Raw genomic sequence first — 27,716 nt, 5'->3', positions numbered from 1 at the left:
TCATGGAATATGCCAACAGAGCAATTGCTATTCATAACGACATGTTCACTAAATAACGTTGTTTATTTCTTAAATATTTGCATATCCATTGTTCTTTCCCACTGTAAGTCCATACGAAGGAACTGCAATTATTTTTCAATAATCGCAATTGCTGTCTGTATACTATGACGTCATAAAGGTGTAACGTTATATATACTTTTCCATGACGTTATATATTTAACCACTATATACGATACATCATGTGTTTTTCTCCAACTCCATAAAATTGATGTATTTAATTAAAACATGTCTTATAATAACATTTTAAAGGAATTAATGTTATAACATATCATTGATTCTTTTAACAAATCTATGTGAATTAAAATGATACATTACAGTCTGATGTTTATTTTTTATGTAATAGCTAAAAGTAAAGGTCTAGGCTAATACTATTACTTATTAGGTTTGTTACTGACTGTTTAAAGAAATTTGTGGGGTCGGTAAAGTCCATAGAAGGCGAGGCGGAGCCGAGCCTTCTATGGACTTTACCGACCCCACAAATTTCTTTAAACAGTCAGTAACAAACCTAATAAGTGTTTTGTTTTGTCGAGGACCTAAAGTTTGATATGTAAACAAACGTTTGTGTCGAAAATCAGTTCAAATAACGTTACGTCCGCCATGTTGCGCTATAAATTTTGACGCTTGCCTTTTAAAGAAATTTGTAAGGCAGCCACGTGACGCGTTTCATCCAATGACGTCGCGACATTCTAGTCCGAGGCAAAACAAAGGGTATTGGCGAGTGGTAAAATGCAAATATAAGTAATAAACAACGATTATTTAGTGAACATGGCGTTATGAATAGCAACTGCTCTGCTGGCATATTTTCCATGATGCGCTAGCGCGCATCATGGAATATGCCAACAGAGCAATTGCTATTCATAACGCCATGTTCACTAAATAACGTTGTTTATTTCTTAAATAAAACACACTTTGTACCATGATTTATGTACCTAACTGTTGGCGTACTATGACGTCATAAAGGTGTGACGTCATATACTTTTCATGGACGTTATAGATTTTACCAATATACGATACATCATGTGATTTTCTCCAACTCCCTAAAATTGATGTATTTAAAACATGTCTTATATTAACATTTTAAAGGAATTACTGTTATAACATAACATTGATTTTGTTAACAAATCTATCTGAAGTAAAAAAAAATACATTACAGTCTGAACGTTTATTTTTGATGGAACAGCTAAATGTCAAGGTTAAGGCTAATGCAGGGTATTTGCGAGTGGTAAAATGCAGATATAAGTAATAAACAACGATTATTTAGTGAACATGGCGTTATGAATAGCAATTGCTCTGTTGGCATATTCCATGATGCGCGCTAGCGCGCATCATGGAATATGCCAACAGAGCAATTGCTATTCATAACGCCATGTTCACTAAATAACGTTAATTGTTTATTTCTTAAATAAAACACACTTTGTACTGAACAGATAACTGGTCTAGTCTCTGACAGATTTCAACCATTCACAGTTTGTTTTCCTCCTCTGAAAATAATGTTGTCTAGTTTCTATCATCTGAACGACGAAATGATGTATTGTACGTCAGATATAGTCTATAGTGATTTACAAGTTATAGCGACGCTCACTGTACACAGGAGACGGGGTAATGAGTTCACACTGTAGCAATAAGCTGGTTACGTAGATTTCATCTTCTCAGACTGATGGATTTGTGTAACACATCGAAGGCTGGTTAATAAGGGGTTTGTGGTAATAATACAGAAATATAAATGTGAATGCGCAAGAAATAATGACTTTTTCCTCACTTTTTCACTGAAGAAGTTGATACTCAATTTGTCTCCATTTTAACTTCCTAGGAATGGAATGTGTCCATGGAATGTGTCATGAGGGAAAAAAACCTATGTTTTACTTACTTGTACTCTATATATACATGTCAACTATAATGTCAACTATATGAAATGAAAATCAAAATTGATAGTTAAATCTTAAATTCGTTAATTTTTAGAACATATTTTTTAAAATAATTTGTGTGGAATGTTTAACTTTAGTTTGATAGATAGTAAAGGGCAAATGTTAATACATACCGGACCATGTGTACGTTTGTGTGTTTTACACGTTACATATTTATACATATACATATAGATCAATCCAGTGACTGGGGAAGCTACATTAGTTAACGTAATCTTGTTGCTGAATCCCCCCCGAAAAATTAATTAACAAGTATTTCCTGTCTTCTTACATAGCATGCATTGAACCCATAACAGAATGAATCCTAACAAAACTGAAACCAGAAGTTTAAAATGCATAACGGAAATACCCCCCCCCCCCTAAAAAAAAAAAAAATTACAAAACATCCCATTTTTCTAGTTGGCTGTTTGGTGTTTGCGTAATTTGGTAAGAATTTTTTCATCACTTGATATTTTCATGACATAAGTGATCACAGCAGCTTACTAAGGAGTTTTGTAAAGTTCATGTACATCTGTAATCCTGCGAGGACGGGCATGTAGCAGCCGTCTTAATTATATTGCGTTTTTTCCTCATATCTTTGGTGGACATGAATTTTGACCTTTAATGATATGAAATGTAATTTTGAAATTGTATCATACGTGGTCGGCTAGGTAGTTCGTTAATGATACAATTATATCATTTGCGGTCAGAAGTCTGATCACTAATGCAACTTTATATCATTAGTGGACTCTGTATCATTAGAGGTTGCTACACGGGTACTGAAGACAATGAACGTATACAAAAGAGTAGGAACTTAATGATTAATATCGATTCACTTACAACGTTTGCGATGGAATCAACTTGTTTCTTTATACGCATGGTTAGTAATAACTTAACGGGCTCCAAGGCTATCCGTCTCCCGTTATACGGACATATGTACGTGAATAGTAACACCGAGTTTGTGGGAATGTAATTCGTAAATCCCTGAACTTTAAGCCACACAAACAAAGAATAAACGGCATTTAACGTGTCCGGTCTTTCTATAATTATAATAACTTATCTGACAATTTTCAAATACAATGTATATAATAAATAAAATGCCTTTTTTGGTGTTATATGCAGTATAACGGTGAAGGAATCGGGCATTACAGAAAAATATGCAATGCTTCGAAATTCACAGCTCGTATGAAACGCAGGTTTTTATTTTTCTGCAATGCCGCTACCTTTATATCCCGCATGAATCACCAAAGAAAGCATTTTATTGTTAAAATAATTTTGTACCGATTATAATTAATATCGTAACTACTTTTGCCAGAATCAAATCAGACTATAACATTGTTGTTCAGGTCAACAATGTGGCCCATGGTCCTCTTGTTATAAAAAATCACTTGGGGATCGATTGAAACATGTCATAATCAATAAACACATTCTGCTTTAAACAATGAAACCTGATTTCAGATTTCAGATAAAGCAATACCAGAATGGACAGGGTAAGATGCGCACGTTCAATGCAGTGACAAGGCGTGCAGCTCTTCAATTTTTATCGACACCTCTAGAGAGAAATATCTGATAACCTCATGGGCGTTCCGTAAAAAATAAAGCTACATGTACGTAATCTCTGGTTTCAAAAGTAGGAGGTTCAATGGTTGAACGTAGCTATTGACGTAATACTATAACTTCATACACTTTCTTGGATCTGTGGAATCTCCGTATGCAGGGAACAATAAACATCAAAGGGACATTTTCCCACTTGAAATGAGTTCATCTGGCGTTTAAGGTGTCCAATCTATAATTCTGTTTTAGAAGGTGTCGGTCTTATAAATCTATCGATTTCTCAATTTGTCTTGACAATAAAACCACGACTTTCCATCCATTAAGCTATATTAGTACATGATCTGATTCCATGCAGGGAGATTAATTCCTTGGTAAGAACACTAAACATGTCATTGTGTATTTTGTTTATCAGCAAAAGATTTATCAGAGAAAGAAAAGAAAAAAAGCTTAGTCGTTACTGTCATTGTTTAAATTCAAAACACAGAAACTGAAATTAATAGAAAACACATATTTCACAAAAAACATAAACGAAATTAACTTACATTCATGTTTTATAACAGTTATTGAATGTGGATTTTGTATTAACCACATAGTCAAAGTTTGGTGTCATAAAGCTCGCATCAGTTCGACATCTCACAATAGCGCTTCCTTCTGAAACATTGTCTCCTCCCGTATCCCCAAAGAGGTCGAGAAACAAAAAAAACCATTTTCTCCCCGCTGATCACTGAGAATAAATCAACTTGAAATTGACTGTATTTGCAGGGTTTTTCCGGGGTCGTGCCATATCTCACTTTTATTAATCATCCTTATTCCGCACGGCCGGAGCTGTCTTTCGTATTAGCATGGAATGGTTGACATGCAGCTCTCATATAGCGGTCCTACAGCCGTCGCTCTCCGTAAAGGTTATGCTCTCCATGGACGAATTCGTCTTTTTATTGTTGGGCGGCATTAGAAGATAGGACCTTTCCATCCCCGCGCACTTGTTCAGCCTGATGGCGGCTCTCTGGTCCGTGGTGTACTCAGAGTAAGCATCAGATCCATGCTTATACTTCCCAATCGCTGCAAAGACAATTACAGGATTAGATTCAAATTAAGTAACAGTAGTAACACCTCATGGAGACTTGATAAAATGCTCCATTTTATTGATTAAAGTTTCAAAAAAGATGTCAGCGACCTCTTAAAGGATTGATTACCATTCGATTTACTATCCTTCAGAGCCGTGGCGTGTTGATGTTCTTACCTCTAGAATATTCTTGTAACCTTTTGTCAGTGACCGAGTAATTCGAGATTATAGTTTAGAAGGCTTTGGAAGGAAATTTAAAATATTTCATTTCTTTAGTTTTAATTTTTTTTTTATTTCTTTTATGTTAATGAATACTCGGAACTTTATCCAACAGTTATATTTATACAAAGAACTTTAAACCCTGTCAGTGTCCCGTTTTGTCATCACATTCAGAAAATGGAGAAACCCTAATCACCGGCGACTCACCACAACACAGGATGTTTTGGAAAGCTCTCCGGAATTTGACGGACATGGCGTTGTACAGGATGGGGTTGATGGCGCTGTTAATGTATACCATGATGCGACAGAACAGGAGAAACCAGGGATCGCGGTATTTAGTGGATGCGAAGGAGTTGTAGACAACCATGACCCGGTATGGCATCCAGAGAATGGCGAACACTCCAAAAATAACTATAAGCATTCTGACCACCTACAACAAAACGTCAATTGTTATCAAATAATTTCATTATAAATACACTTTTTATACCAAAAAATATGAAGAAGTTGGCATCATATAAATAAACAAGCAAATAAGACCTCAGCTGCAGTATATTATATTTTACGCGGTTGACAAGATGGCTATCTCTATTGTTTTTGATGGACAGTGTATATTAAAACTAATTAGATTGGTTTCTGTACTGTCTCTGAGGTGCCCAGTGGGCATTTTTTCCGTCATTAGCTCCCCCGTGAATTATTTCTGCTGTCTACACTTTTCCACCACAAGTACTAACAAAAGACACAGATCGAGTCAGCCAGCTCCTGGGGAGGCTCATTGTACCAGGCTGCACCGAATATTGAAGCTGCCGCGAGGTTAATGGGGGTGATCAATGAACGACACCAGTCATTCAGACGTTGATATGTCACTCTTAAGTTCTCTTGTCTTGTTCTTACCAACATTTTGAGGGATCAGCCAATTTAATAATTACTCTGTCTAATCGTTTCCAAGAAAAGTTTCTGGTGCAAAGCGTGGATACAAAGAATTAGAACTATGTAAGCAGGGTTGTTCAGTACGGAATCAAAGTCTTCCTTTCTATTTTCTATCACTATAAATGTAACATTAGTAATGTATATGCAAACCTTTCTTGGTTGATTAGCTCGTTAGTTGTCAACTATTCTGTAACAACATTTATTAGGGGAGGGAATGGTTAGTATTACATTAACACACAACCTTTCACCCCTGTACATGGGTAACATTAATCTCTCACTAGTGTGTAGGAACAGAGATGTGTGTTTTTGTGTTGTTGCAGATACAATAGAAATTATTTTAGAAATAAACAGCATGATTAAGGTTCACCGGGATATGAACTTGGTTGGTCACGTGATCAAATCCTGTGAAGCCCAAAGCCATAAAGAGCCAACACCAAATCAATTTTTTAAAAAACACAGAACTATAAATGGATGATGTTGAGATTTGGGTTTGCAGAGTAATTGCACATGCCGTACTATTATAACAGGTCTTGCCTCTAATTTGCATCAATTTTACTCTTGCAGCATTGCATCAAGATTACTTATGACCCATGTCTAACATATAAAACAGAAAGTCAACAGATGTAAGGGATTTTTCATACTTTTAGCTAATATCATTATGTAGTTTTTGTCTCTGATTAAATTAATTTCAGAGAGAATGCGCGTGATTGTTGGGAATATTTCATACGGCTCATTAATTGAAGGCTTTCATAACGGAATTTCTATATCATTAACAAATCTTGCTTAATAAATTCTTATTTTTGACATATGTGAAGTGCTCAGCACAAATTTATGATAAAAAGATCAAGCAACGAGTGTACTCTTTTTTGTATTCATTAGTGAACGAAACATTAAAAACACGGAAAAATCACAAACGGAGGTTTGTGATAGAAACCATGTTCTGAACGTAATCGTGGAATCTTCTAACATTTATATTAGTTATGACGGCCTCTATCCTTCTGACGTTTTGAGTTCCTTAGATTCTCCCTTCCCAGAATTGCTGAAGGGTTCCCACAATCCTATTGCTGTATGGTAATTGTTATGGTTCCGCGGGAAATTACCATCGTTCATTTTATTGATAGTTATGAATGCCAATGTACCTTTATTGCAGGAAGCCATGACAATATCTTTACGTAGTCTGACAAGATATTACAGAAAGTTTCGTTCATTATGTCGCAGTATTTATCTATTTGTTTCTAATGATGAATTTCCGTTTTCATTTTGATTTGTTCCTAAAGAAAATGAAAATCTGTTTAATAAAAAAATAACCAACAGCAATCACATCTTTAACCTTTTGAAATACGTATTAGTATACGTGAGATACCAATCACACACGCCCACATATATATTAAACAGAGTTTTAGGAAGTAAAAGTTTTATATGAACCAGACTTACAAACTGGGTAAACAAATAAGAGAATTGATAACTGAAGACACTTGTACGAGTCGAGACATTGTTACTGTGTCTGGCATCTGTGTGTGAGAGTTCATAAAAAATGAGTGATTATCAATCTCCGCTTCAACAAGCCTCAGTCATACAGCTTCTTCATAAAATTGAAATTAATCCCTCATTTAGTGAAGGGGAGATTTTCTGCTTCTCCGTGGATAAATTTGCTTCCAATTCTTTCTCTTGCTTCCTTCATTTCGACGATCAAATGTGCCCCTAGGCTTGCAAAACGTCTAAGTTGGATTATTATGGGTAACAATTAATTTGACCCATGTGAAAACATATGCAGTAATTCAACTTTATGTAAACCCTCATAATCCGGCGTTGCAATTAGTTATGTTAACTGATAAACCAAATTAATAAAAATGGTTTAATAAAAATCTACTAAGTAAATAGGATACTTACTTATCTGTTGGAAAATAAACTAAAGTACAGTGCAGAAAAGACAATTTGCTTAACCAAAACTAGAATTGATGGGCAACGACTTAATTGTGTATCACATTTTAACATCCAGTGCTATCGAGACATTCAGACTTGCCAAATCCAGAGACGCTGCGATAGTGCGTCTTCAAGGTTCAAATTGTTAACAGGGCGCTGATGTCGAAGTTATCCAGAAAAATAAATGAAGATAATAATTTTTCTATTGATCGACGTATCGAAAAAAAAAATTGACCGGAAATCTTCATCAATGCGCTGATGAAATAGTTTTCCGGTCAATTTTTTCCTAGATACGTCGATCAATAGAAATATTATTATCTTCATTTCTTATCATTTAATAAAACATTTTCAAATCATAAAATGTGAAGTGTCATTGATCAAAAATGTAAATAATGTAAATGAAGCGGCGAGTATGAATACAAAACAACAACAGCAACAATATTCAAAATGGATGAACCGGCTGAATTGAAAACGAAAGGAAAATTCATGCGATAGCTTGTGGTGTTATTCAATTTGCAGAAAGATTCGTTAAACTACAGCATTGACTTTGAGCAAAAAAACGACGGCATCATAACATCCAGACATGTCTTACATTTGTAACTTATTAGAACCTACATTCTTAATGAAGCATTTGCCAATGGTCAATTGCTTATGTGTCATAAATAATTAAGTGGAAAGGAAAATTAGTTTTCTCAGTTCTTTAATGTTATGAACTTGCAAGAAAATGTCGTAGGTCCACATTTTTACGGCCACGGTCACGAGTGAACTCTGGACCCCCGAAGTTGTGAGGGCGGGGAAAACTTAATATTTATTGTTATTGGTTATTTTAAGTTGCTAAATTGGCAACAGTCTGTGTTTATTTGAAAGTTATCATGATGAATGATTGATTGATTGATTAGGACTTTTATTTATTTGACGAGTCATATCAACGCCGTATCAGTAGTCATGAACAGCTACAGTTCAGAGCTCAGGTTGATATCAGTGTGTTGATGTAAAAATGGCGGTCTAGTGGTTAATACATTCAGAGAGTTTTCAGTTTGTGACCAGCCATCATCAGATTAGGACAAATCAGTGACAAGTTCTAGTCTAGACACGAAGTCATAATAAAATGTGATTCACTGAATATTGATATCAAAGGACTTTGTTTGATATGAATGCCATTAAGGCACGACTGACGCAACACTGAAAGTTATCAGCTTCATTTCTCAAGAGCGAACGACACAATTAAATAGTTTCACAGAAAAAAGAAAAAAATTGTTTTTCTTTGGAAATGTGTCTTTTGGCTTAATATCTAAAATTAGCGCAAAGTATAATCTGATAATGATAGTCAAATTATTGTACATGTATAGGAGACTTTTATTGCACGCCATCATACAAATGAGCTAAACATAGTTTCACATTTGATATATTAGGTTTATCGCCTGGTAACTATAGTTTACGAATTGCAGACTATAGTTAACGAATATGCAATCGCAAATGGTTGTTTTCAGTGTTAATTATCGTTTTACACTTCTGACACATAGATAATCGCGTTAACTATATGGTTCACAAATTTAAAATATATAAAATCTATAATTTTCTGTCCGTAAACTACTAGTATAGTTTACAACCGTTAAAACTAGTTTATCGACTGTAAAACTATGATTAGCTCATTTTTCTGAATTTGGCGTGCCATAAATATAGCTGTGCCACCTATTTTTCATATCCTTGACTGAGCTTTTAAAGCTTTAAAGCGACGATACACAAGTATTTCATACAAATAAAGATCAATATGAATAATTATAAAACAAAGACATCAAAGCTTCATTTCATACAACTGCCAAATACTAGTAGTTATATACAGTTCTGAAAGATTTACCATTTTGGCTTGTTAAATTATGTGCAATTAAATGAAGATAAGATACATAGTATCCAACACTATCCGATCACACGATAATAGTGCATCACCCAACACTATCCGATCACACGATAATAGCGCATCACAGAGGGAACGAGACGCTTCCAATTATCGTGGACAACGTTCCCACATTACTTGAAGTAAAATATTGTCTTTTGCATTCTACGCCGCTGCATTTACTGATTGATTGAAATTTATCTCATCTTTTTTCTTCCATGGATGGCTTTCTTCAATGAAGCTATCAATCATGGATGTACATATGTCACATCAACAATGTTGGAAAAGGTTAGACCGGAAACAAGAGAGAGAGAGAGAGAGAGAGAGAGAGAGAGAGAGAGAGAGAGAGAGAGAGAGAGAGCGCTCAGGCACAAAAAAGATAGATTGGCTTAATTCTTATTTTTCCTTTACGTCCTTATTGTTCTTGGCAGTTTGCACCTTTTGAAATTTGAAATATTTTGTAATAAAAATGAAATTTAAATCGACGAGGTTTTATCAAATTCCACATAACAAAACATTGAGTAGCATATCATTCTATATCATTAAAGTCTGCATATATAGGAGATTACTCACTTCAAAGTCACCTCTGTGAATGTGATCGAAATTTTTTTTATCGTTACTAAGTTTGTTATATAAATCCAGAGGTGCTCGAATGAAAGTTCACGAGACTTCCCCGAGATTTGTTCAGTTCCTGTGAAATTTCGAAAGAAGTATAAGTGTTCGGATAATATTCTCAAAATACGTAAGTACTGATCGTTTTTCATATAGTATCTTATTTTGATATATGTTTAAACTTGAAAATCAATGATAATATAAGTCTTATTTCATAATCTAACGGTTATTGAGACTAAACATCAATTGTAATATGTATCATTATGTTCGCCGAAGAACTGTTTAACAAATTCTAACTTTAAAATCACAGACCATTTTGAAATTTCTTTAATTTTTTTTTATCAAGTAACGGTTTTGATTAAATGTAAAAAAACTAATTTTGTGTTGGTGGTTTTTTTTTTGCACAAAAAAACAATGTGTGTTCTGTGTTTAGTTAGTTTCTGCGAAGATATTATCGTTTGTGCATATATAATATATATATATATATATATATATATATATATATATATATATATATATATATATATATATATATATATATATATATATATATATATATATATATATATATAACAAGGTTATATAAAGACGTTTCCGAAAATTAAATTGGAATTTTGTTTAAATATATGCTAATTATCCACAAAAAAACAACCCGAAAATGAATGAATAAACAAAATGTGTTGGTCACTGTAGAAGGGAGCGGCGCTACTTCGCATGTTTTAAAACGTTTCAATAGCAAAAACACCCCTATACTTTCTACTGTCACATTTATTTCTAGAACTCATTTTATTCACCAGTCAATGAAGATAGTTTTAAATAAAAAAAAACGTCTAGATTTTATATTTGACTACAAGTACCCATATTCCAGGAAATAGACTATAACCACGAAGCACGATTTTTACTGCGAAACTGTAAGGGTCAGATAAAACAACGTGGTCTGAATTTAGATGACAATAACATTCACAGGGGTCAAAGCGTAGATATTTAATAGCTTACAACTTATAATCAAAGTACTGAAAGTACTTTCACCCAGTCATATTTGATTTGCATTGCTAGCGTTTTCTTAAAATAACGATGACGGTCAGATTTAAGAGGTATTTATAATCTTAACAGCATAAAACAATTTAGATAAACACGCCTGTCACTACAAGCTGAGAGAACAATAATACTTCATGGCTCTTACGATGTCGTCAAATCGACATTTACACGATTTGAGCTCAAGAATTTCAATTTTGTTATCCAATTTTGTATGGCTAGAATTGTTAACCTGGGCATTTTAATGCTTTACCAAAATTCGAATGTAAATCAAGTTACAAACAGGATATAATGTACAGAATCCTTTCAAAATAGAAATACAAACTTGTTGTAATGTATAGCTAAAGTTGCCTTCGTAATGAAATAATGCGAGTCAAAAACTCACTAATTTGCATTGCTGTCTCTTAAAACTTTTGTACAAATCAAATGAGTTTCTGTCGACAAAGTTGTCATATTTTCCGAAACAGAGATTGGAAAATCAAACCGATTTAAGGAGGTTGGCACCTGAAATATTAGTAATGCCATTTATCCGAAAACCACTTGGATATAAAGATGGGGGCCTATAATGATCATTTATTTTATTGATGACCCATGTCACACGCCATTTTTTTGGAAATATGGGTCCCCAAACAGAAATGATAATTTTCCTGACATTTTTGCTAAAATTTGACATGAAAATTGAAAAAAAATGTAGTCATGTCATCTTTCAGAAAACTACATTGCATACAAATAGACATACATTTAATGTCTCATTTAAAAGTAAAACAAGTAGGGGTAACATCTAAATAATTTGAGATATAGCATGAAATAAGCTAATTTTAGGCCAAAGTTGGAGCTATTTTTTCATAACTTTTATGAAATATAAACTAAATGTGCCAAAATACATCGAAGAAAATATCAAAATATGGTCTAAATATGTTTTAAGAACATCATGAATATATTGTATTGTTATACTTTCATGTTAAATACTGAAATCTGATTGGTTAAGACGCAGTTAATAATATTTACTATTACCCTCAGCGTTAGCAACGCACTTGGCAACGGGTAACATTAAAAAATGTTACATGCGCGAAAATTATGCGCGTACGGTTCGCTGTAGAATTCACGTTTTTCCTATATAAAAGCAGTAAAATTTTCTTAAAAATTTTAAAAAAGACATTCAGTATAACAAAATAAATAGTGCCTGTTTGGGAGGATAACAGTTGAAATTGACACCCCTCGAAAACCATTGTCAACCTCCGCTTCGCGTCGGTTGACAATGGTTTTCTCGGGGTGTCAATTTCAACTGTTACCCTCCCAAACAGGCACTATTTATATAATACACAAACTATCTAGAAGTTTGGTCTGCGCTGTAAAATAAGGAAGCTAAAGTAACAGTACTCTTAAACTACTGAGTTATGAAAATTGTTCATTTCCTTCTTGAAAACCTTCCGCCACAAAATATAGTATTTTTTTTTTAAAACAATTATATTAAATAAAGTTTATTTGGCATTGTAAAATATAAATATACTACTAGAACTAATATGTGATGCAGAATTTTCAGACTAGAGGTGACCCAAAATGGCTATCCAAAACCTAAGGAGCGAACCTCTTTAATATTAGACCATTAATTTTATACTATAACATGTATTGTAAACCTACTTTTATTCATGAAGAGTATACTTCAAGTTTCCTAGTGATTCACAGATTTGAGGTGAATTATTTTCGCGGTCATATATATAGATACAATCTTAAACTTATACAAAAGCCGTTAAAGGACTATTTCGGTAAAACATTGCAATGAAGAGGAACTTGTGATACTTGCATAGCTTTTTGCATAGGAATTAAAGTTTTAATTATTGACAAATTTTAACCCTAAGGTCTTATCCAATACCTACATTGACATTACTTAAACAAAACAGATAATCCAAACGTTATTACTTTATATTTTGTTATATTATACTTTCATGTTAAATACTGAAATCTGATTGGTTTAGACACATTTGATAATCCGTTCTATTACCCTCAGCGTTAGCAACACTTTTAGCAACGGGTAACACGACGAATTGTTACATACAATTAAACTATGCGCGTACGGTTCACCAAAGAATTCACGTCATTCATATATAAAAGTAGTAAAGTTTTCTTTAAAATTAAGACATTCAGTATAATAAAATAAATAGTGCCCGTTTATGAGTGTAAGAGTTGAAATTGACACCCCGAGAAAACCATTGTCAACCTCCGCTTCGCGTCGGTTGACAATAGTTTTCTCGGGGTGTCAATTTCAACTCTTACCCCCCTAAACGGGCACTATTTAATGTTGTCATACGATGTACTAGATGCTCTCTTTCGCACAATATAGCGGTGCCCATTGTTTTCTATCACCGGTGATTGATGCCCACCGGCACAACACGTTAGTTCTTTATACCAGATGTCCTGCGAGACAAATGTCGTTCACTTGATTTATATTTAACCAGAGCCTACTAATTTTTTTATTCAATTTGTCAAGTGGTTACAAATTGACAATTTTTCTTTCAAACTAATACTTCTTCGTGCTTGAACAGAAATGAAGCAAGTTACACAACTATCTGACACCTAGAGCAGGACATGAATGGACCTCTCACTCTCACCATGCAGGGATACAGCTGGACACGGCGGATGTATGGTCAGCTAAATACCAATCAAATTGGCAGATTAAATTTTATTATGATTTATCTTATCTTAACCAAAAGCTAATATTTAGTACAGGAACATTTGTGCCATAAATATAATAAGAGTATTTTCCTATGTCTATATACAAAGCTCTCCTTCTAACGGAGATTGTTACGGTATGAAAACGACCACAACCATTGAACCCTTTAATTGGTCTAACCTGAAGGACAGGTGTTGTGCAGTGACACTGCTTCCTGAAGACCTGGTTATTGGAAGCCTTATTGCAGAGCGATTCCCACCACCACTCCCGACAAAGACCCTCGCCCCCCCCCCCCCCCCCCCCAAGTGTTTTCTCTCCGAGAAGTCTCATTTTGTTCCAGCTCATTCTTTCGGTTTCTTCTTCGCGAAGGGTAGATTCAGCTTGAAGACATTATTTTCCGATGATTTTATTTTGATGTGAAAAAAAATCTGAAATCGCTGTAAAAACTTATTAGTTAGAAAAAGTTATGAATGTCTGGTAACCCCCTTCCCTTCCCTTTACTTAAAATGCTTTTCTTCAAGCACGGTACATTTCACTATAATAGAAATTTTAAAAGTTGTATGAAAGTTCATTTTTGTGACAGGAATGCGTAGAATACTTATTTGAACCTTTTTAAAGTAAACAATACAAGCTCCCAGGGGAATTACTTACTTTAGAGCCAGTCTGTTTAGTGTGACAGACCGCGAAGAATGGTACCCGAATTTCAATAATTTGTTCATATTATAGCCTTTAATTCCCAACTTCTGATAAGATTTTGAGGACTAATCCCTCCATTAAAACGACAATGTGTATTCTCTGCTGAATTGTGTATGTCAACAAGCATATCAATATTTCAAGAAGATGCTTACGGCGCCCGATCTAGAGGAGCAATGACACGGCTTACAGGGAACCGTTATATCTGCAGCTCCGAAGAAATCCCGTGGAGAGTAATAATTTGATAATCAAGATCTAATTTCTGATATTTATGGGTTATTTGCCATTTTGTGGATGTGCGTTACTTTGGAACACGATCAGATAGGATGTCCGTGCTAGAATACATGTTAATGGCGTTTTTCCTTTAAGAAAGCACAGATTGGCGTCTTTTAAAGGGGAAACTGTAATGATGATAGAGTTAAAGAAGTTACATAAGAACTTACGACCAAATGGATGAATGTTTATTGACCATATTTCTATCAACTAATCAATATTTCAATTTATGGGTGTTAATGTAGATAAAGAAATTGAATAGTTGTAAATAACTGATTTTGTATAAAATTTGTTCATTCATTAGAATTAAAACATTTACGACATCGTCGTAAGTTTTATTTGTGTAAAACGCAGCACAGAGTTAAAACACTCGACCCCTGATGCCTTAACGAAGATCTTTCGTGACAGCATTTCGTTTTCCAATCATTTTTTGCCTTTTGATGATCGGTGTTTCTGAGAGAATACAACTAATGACAGTAAAGACTGGGTAAGTCGGACTCATTATTCCTTATCAAGGGCCAGATCGGACGGACAGACTTCTTTTTATCCCCAGACATCTCCGGAATCTAACAGAGTTTACACTAAGCTTCCCCTGAATCACATTACACTTGATTGTGGACGTAAGATGCTGAAAGCAATGTAATGGAAAGCAAGATTTATATCAATACTGGTTCTAGAATAGAAACCATATGAATGGAGATACAGCAGGATATTCTTCTAATGATACTTACAGGAAATTAATTAATCCAAACAAAGATAATTCAATTGCAAAGCACACAAAATGGATCGTTAAGGAAGGGAAAAAAAGGATAAAAACCCATTTTCTTCTAAAACGTAAATCATTTATTTTTCCAAAAGAATGATATTGACAATTTTTTTTTCAGTCAAAGCCTTACAGTGAACGGGCTCTAAGGTGCATTCAATTGTTTCTTTCAAAAAAGTCAAGGAAAGCGGAAGAAAGTTTGATTTTGTCATCTAAATATATACTCATAAAATTAAAGCATATAGATAAAGCCCTTCCATACTACCATTGAATGGGGTAAAATCTATGTTTTTTTTTACTATGAAGTCAAATTAAACCAATACCAGGGATAATACGTCTTGTAAAATAAGCTAGAATGTTAGTCACAGACAGACTTACGATAGAATACTATTAAAATGAAATCCCATTGAAAAAGGTAGAATCCTAAAAAGTCAAAGAAGAAAGTTGATAAAAGTAAGGAGTTGTAAAGGAAGACATACGATAGAATAAGTGTGAATCATTAATGAGTCCATCAATTAAAATAAAATGATGCCATGGAATGAAAGACCACAAAATAAGCTAGAATCTTGGTAAAATGGTATGTTAGAATAAGTGTGAAAAGAGAGTCAAATTAATAAAATATTACTATCATATATTGACAACAACAAGCGCCGAAAACGAACCGATTTCTCCGTTAGACAATATGTTTCCACAACATAAAATAATGCCATGGTTGACCCCCAGCACATCATTATATCTTAGACTACAGAACGTACTTATCAAATTCAATATTTCTATTTTTCTAATGACTGTTATTTTCACTTGGATAACTTTGCAGTTGCGTTTGTTAAGAAAAACTAAACTCATTTTAGGCATCACTTGGTCTTGTGATGAACTGCAACATGGCTTAATATTCCAGGGAATAAGATGGAGCTGAATGAGACTGAAATGTTCAAACCTGACATCACCATTAATGTAATCCTGTGATAAAGAAAAACCAGTTTTAAAACACGCGAGGGAATTTGTCATTTTCAAAGATGTCGTTGAAAAGATGAAATAAAAGCCAATTTAACTCCTCTGTCTTAGCAATGTTTTATTTGAATTCTTGCCTTAATGGAAAGAAATTGCCCAGAAAACCATGAAAAGGACGGGTTATTGGTTCCATTAAGATGCAGGTTTAATAATTCAATTTTAAAACTAGAAAGTAAATGCCGACATCGATCAATAACAAGTGGAATGGTCTAAAAACTCATCGTCTTCAAATAAATCAATAATATATATATACCCCTTTATCTTCTTAGGTGAATTAACAAAAGCCCACTGAGCTCAACTTTGTAAACGTTATTCGTGACGCAAAAGTGTGGCGTTTAGTCGAGTGTTTGTTCGTTTCTGTCCGTTTCCTTTCTTTTTTTTCTGTCCGTTTTCTTTTCTTTTCTGTTCGATTTCACGACTTTTGTTAACTTTTTTTCTTTCTTTTTTCTGTCCGTTTTTTGTCGGTTTCCTACCTTTTCTGTCCGTTTTCTTCCTTTTTTCTGTTCGTTTTCTTTCTTTTTTCTGTTCAACTTCACGAATTTAGTTAACGTTATATTTGTCAGTTTTCAATCATTGTAATTCAGGTATAACTTTCCTTTATACTCAGATTTTCACTTTCGTATAATATGTGTATCTTCAATAGTATCTTTTATTTTACAGTTTCGTCTGAACTGCTTTTGTGTCATCAACAAAATTAATGAGGTCATGGTAATGGAAGAACGTATTTAAGGTGGAATAACACACCTGGAAAAAGTCACTCAAATTAACGGTAAATTATTTGATTATAAAAGATAAAATAATAAATAAACTGTAAGTATGTCAAATAATCGAAAAAATTGCAGTTTGGGGATAAAAAATGAATATCTAAAAAATTCAATTCTGTAAGTAAAACAAAAGCCCCTGACGGATTCGAACTCGGGATGTATAGATCGCAAGTCCGACACGTTATCTACTCATCTATGCAGTAAGTTACATATTACTGTCGATAAAATCCTTTTAATAAACGAAAAGTCGTTTCGATCAGAGGTCAGCCATTTTGTGATGATGTGTTATTCAACCTTAAAAAAGATATGCAATATTATACATGTCTTTAAAAAAATATAAGAGGAGACAGTTCTTGGTCTGTTAGTTCCAACTTATTGTTTTAAGCAAGGTCATTCCAGTAACTAGAAATTTGATTCGCGGCAGAATGACATTAAACAAGTTTTCCTTTTTGAAAGGAATGATCGGCATGTGATATCATTGGTCAGTTTCATGTTCAGGTAATACAAAGCATTAACTTTATAAATAGGATTTATCGCACCGTTTTGTTAATTTCTGCAATAGAAAGGAATGAATAAACTTTTCTCTTAGTATGTGAAGTGTTTCTACTTCCGATTAAAATTCTTCCGCATGTAAAGTAAAGAGTTAAATGAATAACCATGTAAGTGTATAAATGCTTCAATTTCAAAGCAAATGCATTAAAATGCTGTTGGTTTTTTTTTAGTAATTTACATAAAATTCATACAGATTTACAGGAAGCTTTCACTGCATAGTAAACAAATTACACTGTGGTGCGACGCGCAATGTGTGCGCAAATAGTAAAATTTATCGGATTCCTCATATGGACACGTGTGATTAGCCGATACTGGTCACAATTAAATATATTTGATTTTGGCAAGTGGTTGAAAATAAAAGATGAAGCTTACCAACCAAATTCTTAACTACGTGTTTTTTTCATCAAATAGTTTCCGTTTCTACGAGTACCGTATGCCATTTAGAAGGACTTCGATTTGTATTTTATCTGATTAGACATAGGGGATCCATAGGCGAATCTTTTGCTTTCAGTCACCATTTAAGAATGTATGACACTACATGTATTGATTTTCAACCTACCTCTGTAATCAAATTGATGAAAAGAATCAGTTATGGTGCGATCTGGCGACACCTTAATTAGTAAATTAGTTAAAGAACACAATTGCCGTAATAGATAACGGATGCACTATTGGAGTGATGTGTCGAATACAGTGATTAATTTATCAATTGCCTAATAAGGTAAAACAGCCGATAATAGTTTCATCGGCAAAAACATACGTTATTTTGTAAGCATTCCAGATAAAAGGCTTTATGTATTGATTGTTAGCTGATTCCACAGAAAGTTCACAGGACTAAATGGTTAAACTTAATAAACAAACCTTATAATGGAGATCACAGCATTTTCATTTGCACTCAATAGTGAAGTGATTAAGTAAAATTAATATCGTTACAACCCTAAAACGCAGATAAAGAGAATAGCAGGAATAAAATACGCCGTTAGGCAAAAATAGAAATGTATCGACAATGTATCCATAAAGTGAAATATTTTTACATGATTATACATATACATATTATTATAATACGAAATTATAAAGCACAACAATCAAAAGTTTATACAATACAAAAAACAGATTCCAAGCGAAAACTTCTGATGTAACAAGATGCCATACTAGGCGCAGACAAAATAGCTTGATATCAAAGAAGCAATAACCATTACCACACTACCTCGCCAGACAAGCGGAAAGAAAACTAGAAACCAGAACCAAGATATATCTATTAAAATACGTGTACCATACCAGAAAAATCAAACATATTTAGATATCAGAAAAGCAACACATTACACAACATTTCATCTAATACAAAAAAAAGGAACCACAGATGAAACAATAAAATGCGATAGCAAAAAAGAGAAATACTTTACAAGATACAATGTCAAACAAAGAGAAAATAGATATACTCCCGCACAGAGAAACTTAAAAAAATATTAAACTGCAACAAAACCTTTATATCAGAACCGAGAAACATTAAATACGACAACGCAACAAACAACGAGAACCCTGTTAGATATCAGTCTGACAGAGACGAGAGACAATATATCAACAAGATATCACACTTATCAAAAAAGGAAATATTTACGTATTAACCTATCAACAAACTTTAAAATACCACCCAGAAATTAGAAACATTAACGATTATACTGCAACTAACAAAAATCTATGAATATCGAATTCGATAAACAATAAACACATAATCACATCGAGGGAAAAAAGACATCTAATATGATACAACATTGAGCATATTAACATGGACATTAAACAAGAATCTAAACAGAGGTCATAAGTTGATATCATCATTAGATATCAGACAGAAAGGAGAAATAGTACCCAACCAAACAAATATAGGAAATGGAACCCTTTTACAAAATACTACACTGCCAATTTGCCAAAAAATCTAGATGTCTTGAAAAAAGAAACAACCACACAGGCAAAGAGAGAAATAACTCTTTAACAAAATACTACAATACGAGATATGCAGATATCAGATATGAGAAACTTTCAACACAATACCGCATAGAAAAAGGGAAAAATAACCTAATAAACAAAATGAAAGCCGTAAAACAAGATACGAAATCAGACAAATAGGAAATACTCAGTTTCATGTTACCTTACACAAGAGGCAACAGTGAAAAGGATATCAAAATATTGAAAGATGGTTCCACATTAAGAGAAAACGAATTGATTCCATAAGAATCATTTAACAAAACAAAGTGAAAATAACTAGATTTAGAAGCGCGAAACACTGGCAAGATGCTATACTACAAATAAAAAATAACTTGATTTTGGGAATGAGGAACATTCAAACAAGATACCATCACAAATGAGAAAAAAAAATTAAATATATCACAAACGAAAATCATTGAACATCATGCCCTATCATGCAAGAAGTAAATTACCAGAAATCAGAAACGATAACATTCAAAACCACAAAAGGAAAAAAAAACACGACGGAACCAACTAAATCTTAAAACAGTTTGTTTTAATTAAAATGGTTCAGTCAGTCAACACATGAAGCTATGAATAAAATATAAAACGTTGGTTCTTTATAGCCATGGATGCTATAATGTCTCTACATGCATATGCTTTGCCAATGGATAGCCCTTGATAGTACTAGTATTACGGTTAAACGATCTCGAATTATACCTGATTTAAACTTTTCAATGTAATGGGACATGACTTTACATACAATGTTCAATGAAGTCTAATGTTCAATGGAGTTTCTGATGAAAAAAAAATGTCAGATTATAAAAATTCGGACCACCCACCCTCTTTATTGGGTTCTTGATCAAGTTCACAGGGAGTTAATTGTCACGCAAATTCACCAATGGTTATTGCATACCAGTAGAATCAAAATTGTCCTTGATGCAAGTCCAATAAAGGAGATCAATATGTTAATTAAATTAAAGCAGATCCAACAAAATGTCTCTTCTGGTTGACAATGAAGCTGCAGTAGTTCGACGAACTCATATTTTGTTCATATTAAATACTTTTTTTGTGGACAGCCTTTACCGTTGTCAGATAGGGAATAGTGAGTGCCCACCAATTGGCCACCATCTAGGATCTATCTGGTTCTCACGTAATTCTTAGATTGTGTTGGGGTCTATTTTCTCTGCCAACACTGATGAGCTTTTCTTAAGCCATGCAATACTGGGATAATGGTATAAAAACTTAATTCCGGGGCCTACAGCTTCCGGTAAAACACACGAGGCTTTCCTATCTTGCGCGCAGAACTTCATTTTAAAAGCGCTTTTAAAATAAATGAATTTTATTGATCATCTCTCATAAAATAGAACTCCGAAAACGTGAAAGGGTAAAACCTATTATCATGCTAATGAACCTGGTTTAGTAAAGTTTGATTATTTGAATGATAATAAATCAAAGTGGTGATCATTAATTCCGTTTTTCACTCTAAATTTAAGCAAGTATTAAACGTAAGGAAAATATTAAAGTTTTTTTTAAGTAATGCACATAAGCATTGGAAAATGAGCATACTCGATATTTTGTTTCTTGCGATTTTCTGTCTGTTTATATCATGTATAGATGGATACTGCATGACCCTTTTTTCAAAATTTCATCCACTCGATAGTGTCAGTAATATGGTACCTCCGTAACACAACAAATTTTGTTGAACTCAAACGAATGGAAAATGGTCCGACAGTAATTTAGAAAATCAAACTCATACTATTTATCAAAAAAACAAAAAATGAACAATTTCTTCCACGTGTCGGATGTATCCCAGAGCAGTAACTGTTAAACATATGTTTTTATTTTCATTTCAATACTTCTAGTGCACCAATAATCATGTTAAGATAAAGCTACTAGAACAAATGTGATACGCAAATGAATGAGGCATGTATAGATAAATAAAGTACAACTTTTGTATACCTATCTTTATTGTCAATAAAGATGCATATTAATTATTTTATAGTCGTAAAAAGACAAGAAAAAAAATCGTATGCAACAAAAACAAACAAGAAAAAAATCGTATGCAACAATTTCCATTTCAAGAAAAAACCCAATTAAACGTTGAATTCATAAAAACCCCAAGAAACCTCGGTTGTGTCTATATAAACAAAAACCACGAAATGGGGGTGGGGTTACCGTAAAATGATGACAACAGTATAGTACTAAACAACATTAAAGCAGGATTGAGAATTGGCAAAAAAAATGCAAAATTAAATAAAGGGAGTATTCTTTAATTAAAAACACTAATGAAAAATTGAGAGATCGTGAATTTTAAAGAGGCAATATTTTTTAAACAAAAATTCAAGGGATGGCATTCAATTCCAAAATTGCCAATTGGTTGATCGCAACACGTTCCGACTAATTAACCGCTTAGTGGTACCGAAATACGCAAAGTAATTACACATATATTTTTAAGGGGTAATTGGTTCTTTGAAAATATTTGCCATTACGTCGTCTTTATAATTATTGGTTTGTTAATTTATTAAAATTGTTTCCTATTCCATATGACCTCGTCTTTTATATACAAAAAAAGCAGCTTATCATAATGCTTTTTTTGTAAAAAAAAAAAAAAAAAAAAAAAAAAAAAGAAAAGAAAATTGTATTAGGTTTCTCTCCTTTTTGGTGGCAACTGAATATTTAATTTGTCATAAAAATGAACATCCTAGCGATTGAGAAATTTTGAAGACAAAAATATTGCGATTTCTTTTCAGCGGATATTCCTACATGTAATAACAATCCAAAACATGTGTTACCTGTTTTCTGGAGTTGGAGGTGGACGTTTTGACTCGGCATTTATCTTTCGTGCAGTGTTGTTCTTCGGACTTGGATCGGGGCATTGTATTGATAAACAAAATTCTAGCAATCAGTGCATACAGGATCCCGGACACCAGTAACGGAACGACGTAGAAAGCGATGAGGTCAGTCAGGTAGTAGGCCAGGTACTTCTCCCTCTCCAGACGGTGGACACATTGGGGGATCCCCGTCTTTTCTTGTTCCACAACAGCGGTCAGTCCCAGCCACGGGGCGCAGTACAGGGTCGTAAAAATCCAAATAGCGATGATAATCCGTTTGGCTCTCTGTACGGTACACATCCTTTGAGCTCTCATCGGATGACATATCGCGATATATCGCTCAATCGTAAACATGGTTATCGATAAAGACGATGCCTGAACACCGAGATACTGTAAAAATATCAGGACTGAGCAAGTAACTCGTCCCCATGGCCATTCCCCGGTGTGGAAAAATGGTTCCGGAATGGAGGGAAGGGTCGCCGATAACAGAACGAGACAATCGGCTACGGACAGACTCAAGAGGTAACAGTTAGTCGGCGTATGCATACATTTCGTCCTACAGACCACCACGATAACCAAGATATTACCCAGCATTCCCACCAGAAATATCACAATTCCGATTATCACAGAAATTACTTGGTACTGGAAAGGGTAGTCTGACGGAGGGAACAAGCTTACATCCGAGGAATTTTCCTGGAACGTGGACATTTCCGAGCTCTCGTTAATGGTCAAACACAAGTCCATCGACATGGTGAGGATTCCCTTTACTTCTACTTTTTTTTTTATTGGAAACTTTCAATTTTCCAGAGAGAAAATAGTAAGTAACTTGGCAAATAACGCGACAGAAATTCGGAAGCGACAGTTTGATAGACAAGAACGCGTTAATGCCTGATGCGCTCTGCCTGCGATCGACCGCTGTTGACGATAATGTATCAAAGAAGCGCGCTGATCTCTCGTTATATACACAATTGTATCAACCTACACTTAAAGCCTTAAAACACGACCATTTTCTCTTCACTCTGTAATTGAATTGCAAGTCTATCTTTACGTCCAAATGAGACGTAGACATTTAATCCCCGTACACTTTTTTTCTATTTTAGATGGATCTTGGAATATTTGCAGCATTTACGTTCTAATGATACAATTTCTTAAATGGTAAATTTTAATTTACGGTGTGGGTGTCAATATTTGTGATATTGTTGTTGTTTTCTTAATGTATCGACACCATCAAAATAATATGTTAGTAAGAGAAATGTCTAATTGTTTATTTAAGGCTATAGTATAAGATATTTTATTTTAGTTTGTAAAACAGTTTGTATAAAAGACTGTGTAATAATTTTGCTAAACCAAATCCTCAGGACGAGCACTAAAATCCTTCTAATTTGTGAATTGTCCATCATATTAAAGCATGGATAAAATTCCTTCAATCCAAATGAGATTAAAAAGGATGCAATGAAGTAAGGACACATATCTGTAAATGGTTTTCGTAAATGCAGCAAATAATGCTATCAGAACTTGACACAAAACTACAACAAAACAACAAAGTAAAACTAAACCACGTGGTTACTAACTAATTGCAAAACCAGCAGGAAGGAAAAGCGACTTTGTAAAGATTTTATCGTAAATACAAGCTTGACGACTCAAAGCAAATTGCAAGGAGTATATAGGGAAGCTTTATTTGGGCCGATGTATTAAAAACGTAATAGAAATATAAGAAAGAAGATGTTGCAAAACAGTGGGACTATTCCCTAACGTAGAAAAGACCTTTAAATATCCGTATCGCTTGAGAGCCACATCTAACTATAGACACATTACGTAGACGACTATATTTACATAGCGGGTATGTTCCGTATGATGCAAAATAAACAAACATTTTACGTGCAATTCTATCACACACGGCAGCCACCAAATACTAGTACATGTATTTGGTTACAGTTAGAAAGATAACTATAATTATACATGATTTCTGTATATTTGAATGTTATAACATATCTCAATTTGATATCTACTGTCCGGCTTGTTTAAAATATCATTCTTGAGATACATGAATAAATCTGATTCTGGCTCTTTAAAACCGTCAGAGTTGTAATTATAATCATTCTATGTTTCTATAGTATCTAAATAAACGCTAAGTTTAGTCAAAAAGTACAAATGTTTCCGTACATATTTGCAGTAACCTATTGTTTCATCACCGATTCATACTTTCTCAAATGATTTTGTTTGCTTTTAACAACCTGTACATGTATCTTTGAAATCAACATACCCGTTTATTTCATAAAAAGGGTGAAAAATCAACTTTCTACATTGATGCATACTAAGTACATTGTTTTGAAATCTCTTGTTCAGAAGAAAATATTTTTCAAGTTTATAAAGAGGACCCCACACAGTAATGTTGAAAAAAAAAGCAGACATGCAAAATATTACATTAACAAGGGTTTAAATAATTTTATTCAGACATTCTTAAATTATATCTATACATTACCTTTCCATGCGATTAAAAGAAATAAAATTAAAATTAAAAAAATCCAACTTTTTCTGGATTCGAACCCAGTCAAAAATGTAAGACAGGGTTTTAACTTATTCTAACTGCGTAACCACTCGACTACTCTAGACATCAATTACCGAGGGGAAATTAAATACATCGTTTTTAGATTTCAAAGGTATTAATGATTTTTTCCAAAAGTCAGGTTTTTTAAAAATATGCCTCTTTGAAACAAAAATCGGAAATGGCAGTTTTCAAGAAATTGTCTTACTATAAACGTTAAGATTAAATTAATTTTGTTTCAAGGAGGCATTTTTTCACAATGATGAGGATTCCCCTTTTATATAGCGTGCATTCTGCCACATTTGTCTGTGTAACCATTTTCAAATTTATTTCATGGTCTTAAATAAGTTAGTACTAACTTTCCAAATAACATTCTACACTGCTTTATGTACAACGTTGCATGAAAAAAGATTTACATCGAAATCTTTAACTTTTATTTTTTCTATTTTATCTGCAACTCCTTTAGGAAAAATTAGCATAGGAACTGCAACACCTTCTTTCTGGGAAACGATTTTAATCAATCGTATGAAGATTTGCTGTACATAAATATTAATGATGTATATGATTTTTTTTTTGGTAGATGGTGATATAAGATAGTAAGTATCGTAAAGGTATCAAATTTAACTATTTGTTCTTTCCAAAATTGCGCATCATTATTTGTAGGCTGTTTTAAATCAAATTGTTAGGATCATCATGCACTATTTATATCCTTTAAACAAAGCGAGAAAAGCCATATTGTTTACATCGAGATGACACATGTGGGGAAGTGGTAAAGGTACTATTGCAAATAACAAAAGACCTTACCTATAGGACCGCTATTGGTTTCTGTCTTTACAAAAAGCATATTAATTTCTGTTCCACTTCTTGATTTTAGGCCATACACTGTAAATTCTTGGGTTCTAGATCTCATAATGTATAGTGGTTGAAAATAAGTTTCACAGTCGTTTTTCGAGCAGTATGAGTTATCAACTTCTTTTTCAATTTCGTTTTCATTTAAAATTCTATCATACAATATATGTTCTTTATATGCGTTTATTCACAACCAAGGATAAATTATATTAGCAACCATCGAAAGTCTCGCGTGACGCGATTTCAAAGGTCGCAAACCCTTTGACTGTTTGCGAAAAATAATGCACGTCGCCTTAGTTTATCCAACAAAAATAACAGGAAGAGTGATGTTTGTACATGTAGATGTAGAAGGATTTTTACGAGGTGTTCGAACTCTATCATCATTCACTTAACATTCAACAAAACTCTTTTTCCGTATTAAAAGTATTAACTTTATATGAGGGGACGTACCTGATGCCTGATCCCCTTATTTTCTATTAAACCTTCTGCCTGCATTTTGGCTTAAAATGTCACCAATGGAAACGTTCTTTGCAAAGACCGAACTGTGTCTACTTTGAAGTACTTCACTCACAATTGTGCCAATTCTTATAGATGTTTTGGAAAGTCAAACGCAACAGTTTTGCTCGGCATGATTTTTTTTTTTACGTGGAACCTGTCTCGAGTAACACAGAGTGAATGATTCTTGTCCTCAAACAAAGTGTGCTTACACTAGGGTATATAGTTTCGCTTGATGGTTTTATATGTATAGTAAAGTGTATACGTTCTCCATCGATATCTTTAATCAAAGAGCAAATGTACATTTATAAGAAAGATGATCGAAGTTCAATATACAAAATACACAATCCTGCATAAAAAATGAAACGGTATTTATAAATGCCGTTGATTTAAAAAAAGAAAAAAATATGCCCACAGATGAAATAGAACCAGGGCACGAAAAAACATCATGTGTGACATAACCAGAGAGTTAACCTACAGAGCTATCCAGGACTTTCACATTCAGAAGTAAATATAGACCATTGTGATAAAAATCACTTTCCGAATTTTTATTTTTATTTTTTTGCAAAATTCGACCCCCAGGGCCGGGGTGCCCCTAAATTCTACCTTAATTTATTCCTTTGAAGAAAACCTTTCAAAATATCTCAGATTTTTTTAGGGACAGATCGGTCCTGAAGGATAATTAGGTCAATAATCGTGCAGAAATATAACATTTTACCGAGAAAATGCTGTTTTAGCCAACTTTGAAGCTTAATAATAAAATTGCAAGAACAATATGATAGGTTCAAAGTTCAAATTCGAAAAAAGTAAGAAATATATAAATTTAAAAAAATAGAAATAACAGAAAAACTTTGATTTCCAAAGGTGATTTTTTAAGGGAAATCCATTCCCTGTATAGGCCAATTCTTTTGTTATGCAATAGTATCTTTGAAGTTTTGTCTCTATATCACACTTCTTGCTTTGTTACTGGGTAATTAACTGAAGAAGAAGCCACAATTTTACTTTAACAAAAAGTGTCTTCTTTACTGTTTCATGAAGAAGCATTGCAGAACTGAATCGTGTTAAGAGCAGTTTTATCATTTTCTATATATGAAACACAATCGATATCAAGAAATAGAG

The 27,716-nt window shown here is 33.6% G+C and overlaps 1 protein-coding gene across 1 annotated transcript; it reads right to left on the bottom strand.

The window, feature by feature from the left end:
* Window positions 1–3,902: 3,902 nt before the first annotated feature.
* LOC105341073 (thyrotropin-releasing hormone receptor) lies at window positions 3,903–23,645 on the bottom strand. The gene is made up of 3 exons (XM_011447371.4): window positions 22,670–23,645; window positions 5,005–5,227; window positions 3,903–4,574 (listed from the first exon to the last, which is right to left on the bottom strand). The coding sequence occupies exons 1-3, from the start codon at window positions 23,456–23,458 to the stop codon at window positions 4,381–4,383; spliced, it is 1,206 nt and encodes a 401-aa protein (XP_011445673.3). The 5' UTR covers window positions 23,459–23,645; the 3' UTR covers window positions 3,903–4,380.
* Between the last annotated feature and the right edge of the window lie 4,071 nt (window positions 23,646–27,716).

Source organism: Magallana gigas, chromosome 3, assembly GCF_963853765.1.
Source record: "Magallana gigas chromosome 3, xbMagGiga1.1, whole genome shotgun sequence".
NCBI lineage: Eukaryota > Metazoa > Mollusca > Bivalvia > Ostreida > Ostreidae > Magallana > Magallana gigas.
The sequence above is the reverse complement of the archived record's forward strand: the minus strand, read 5'-3'. Positions and strand labels throughout refer to the sequence as shown.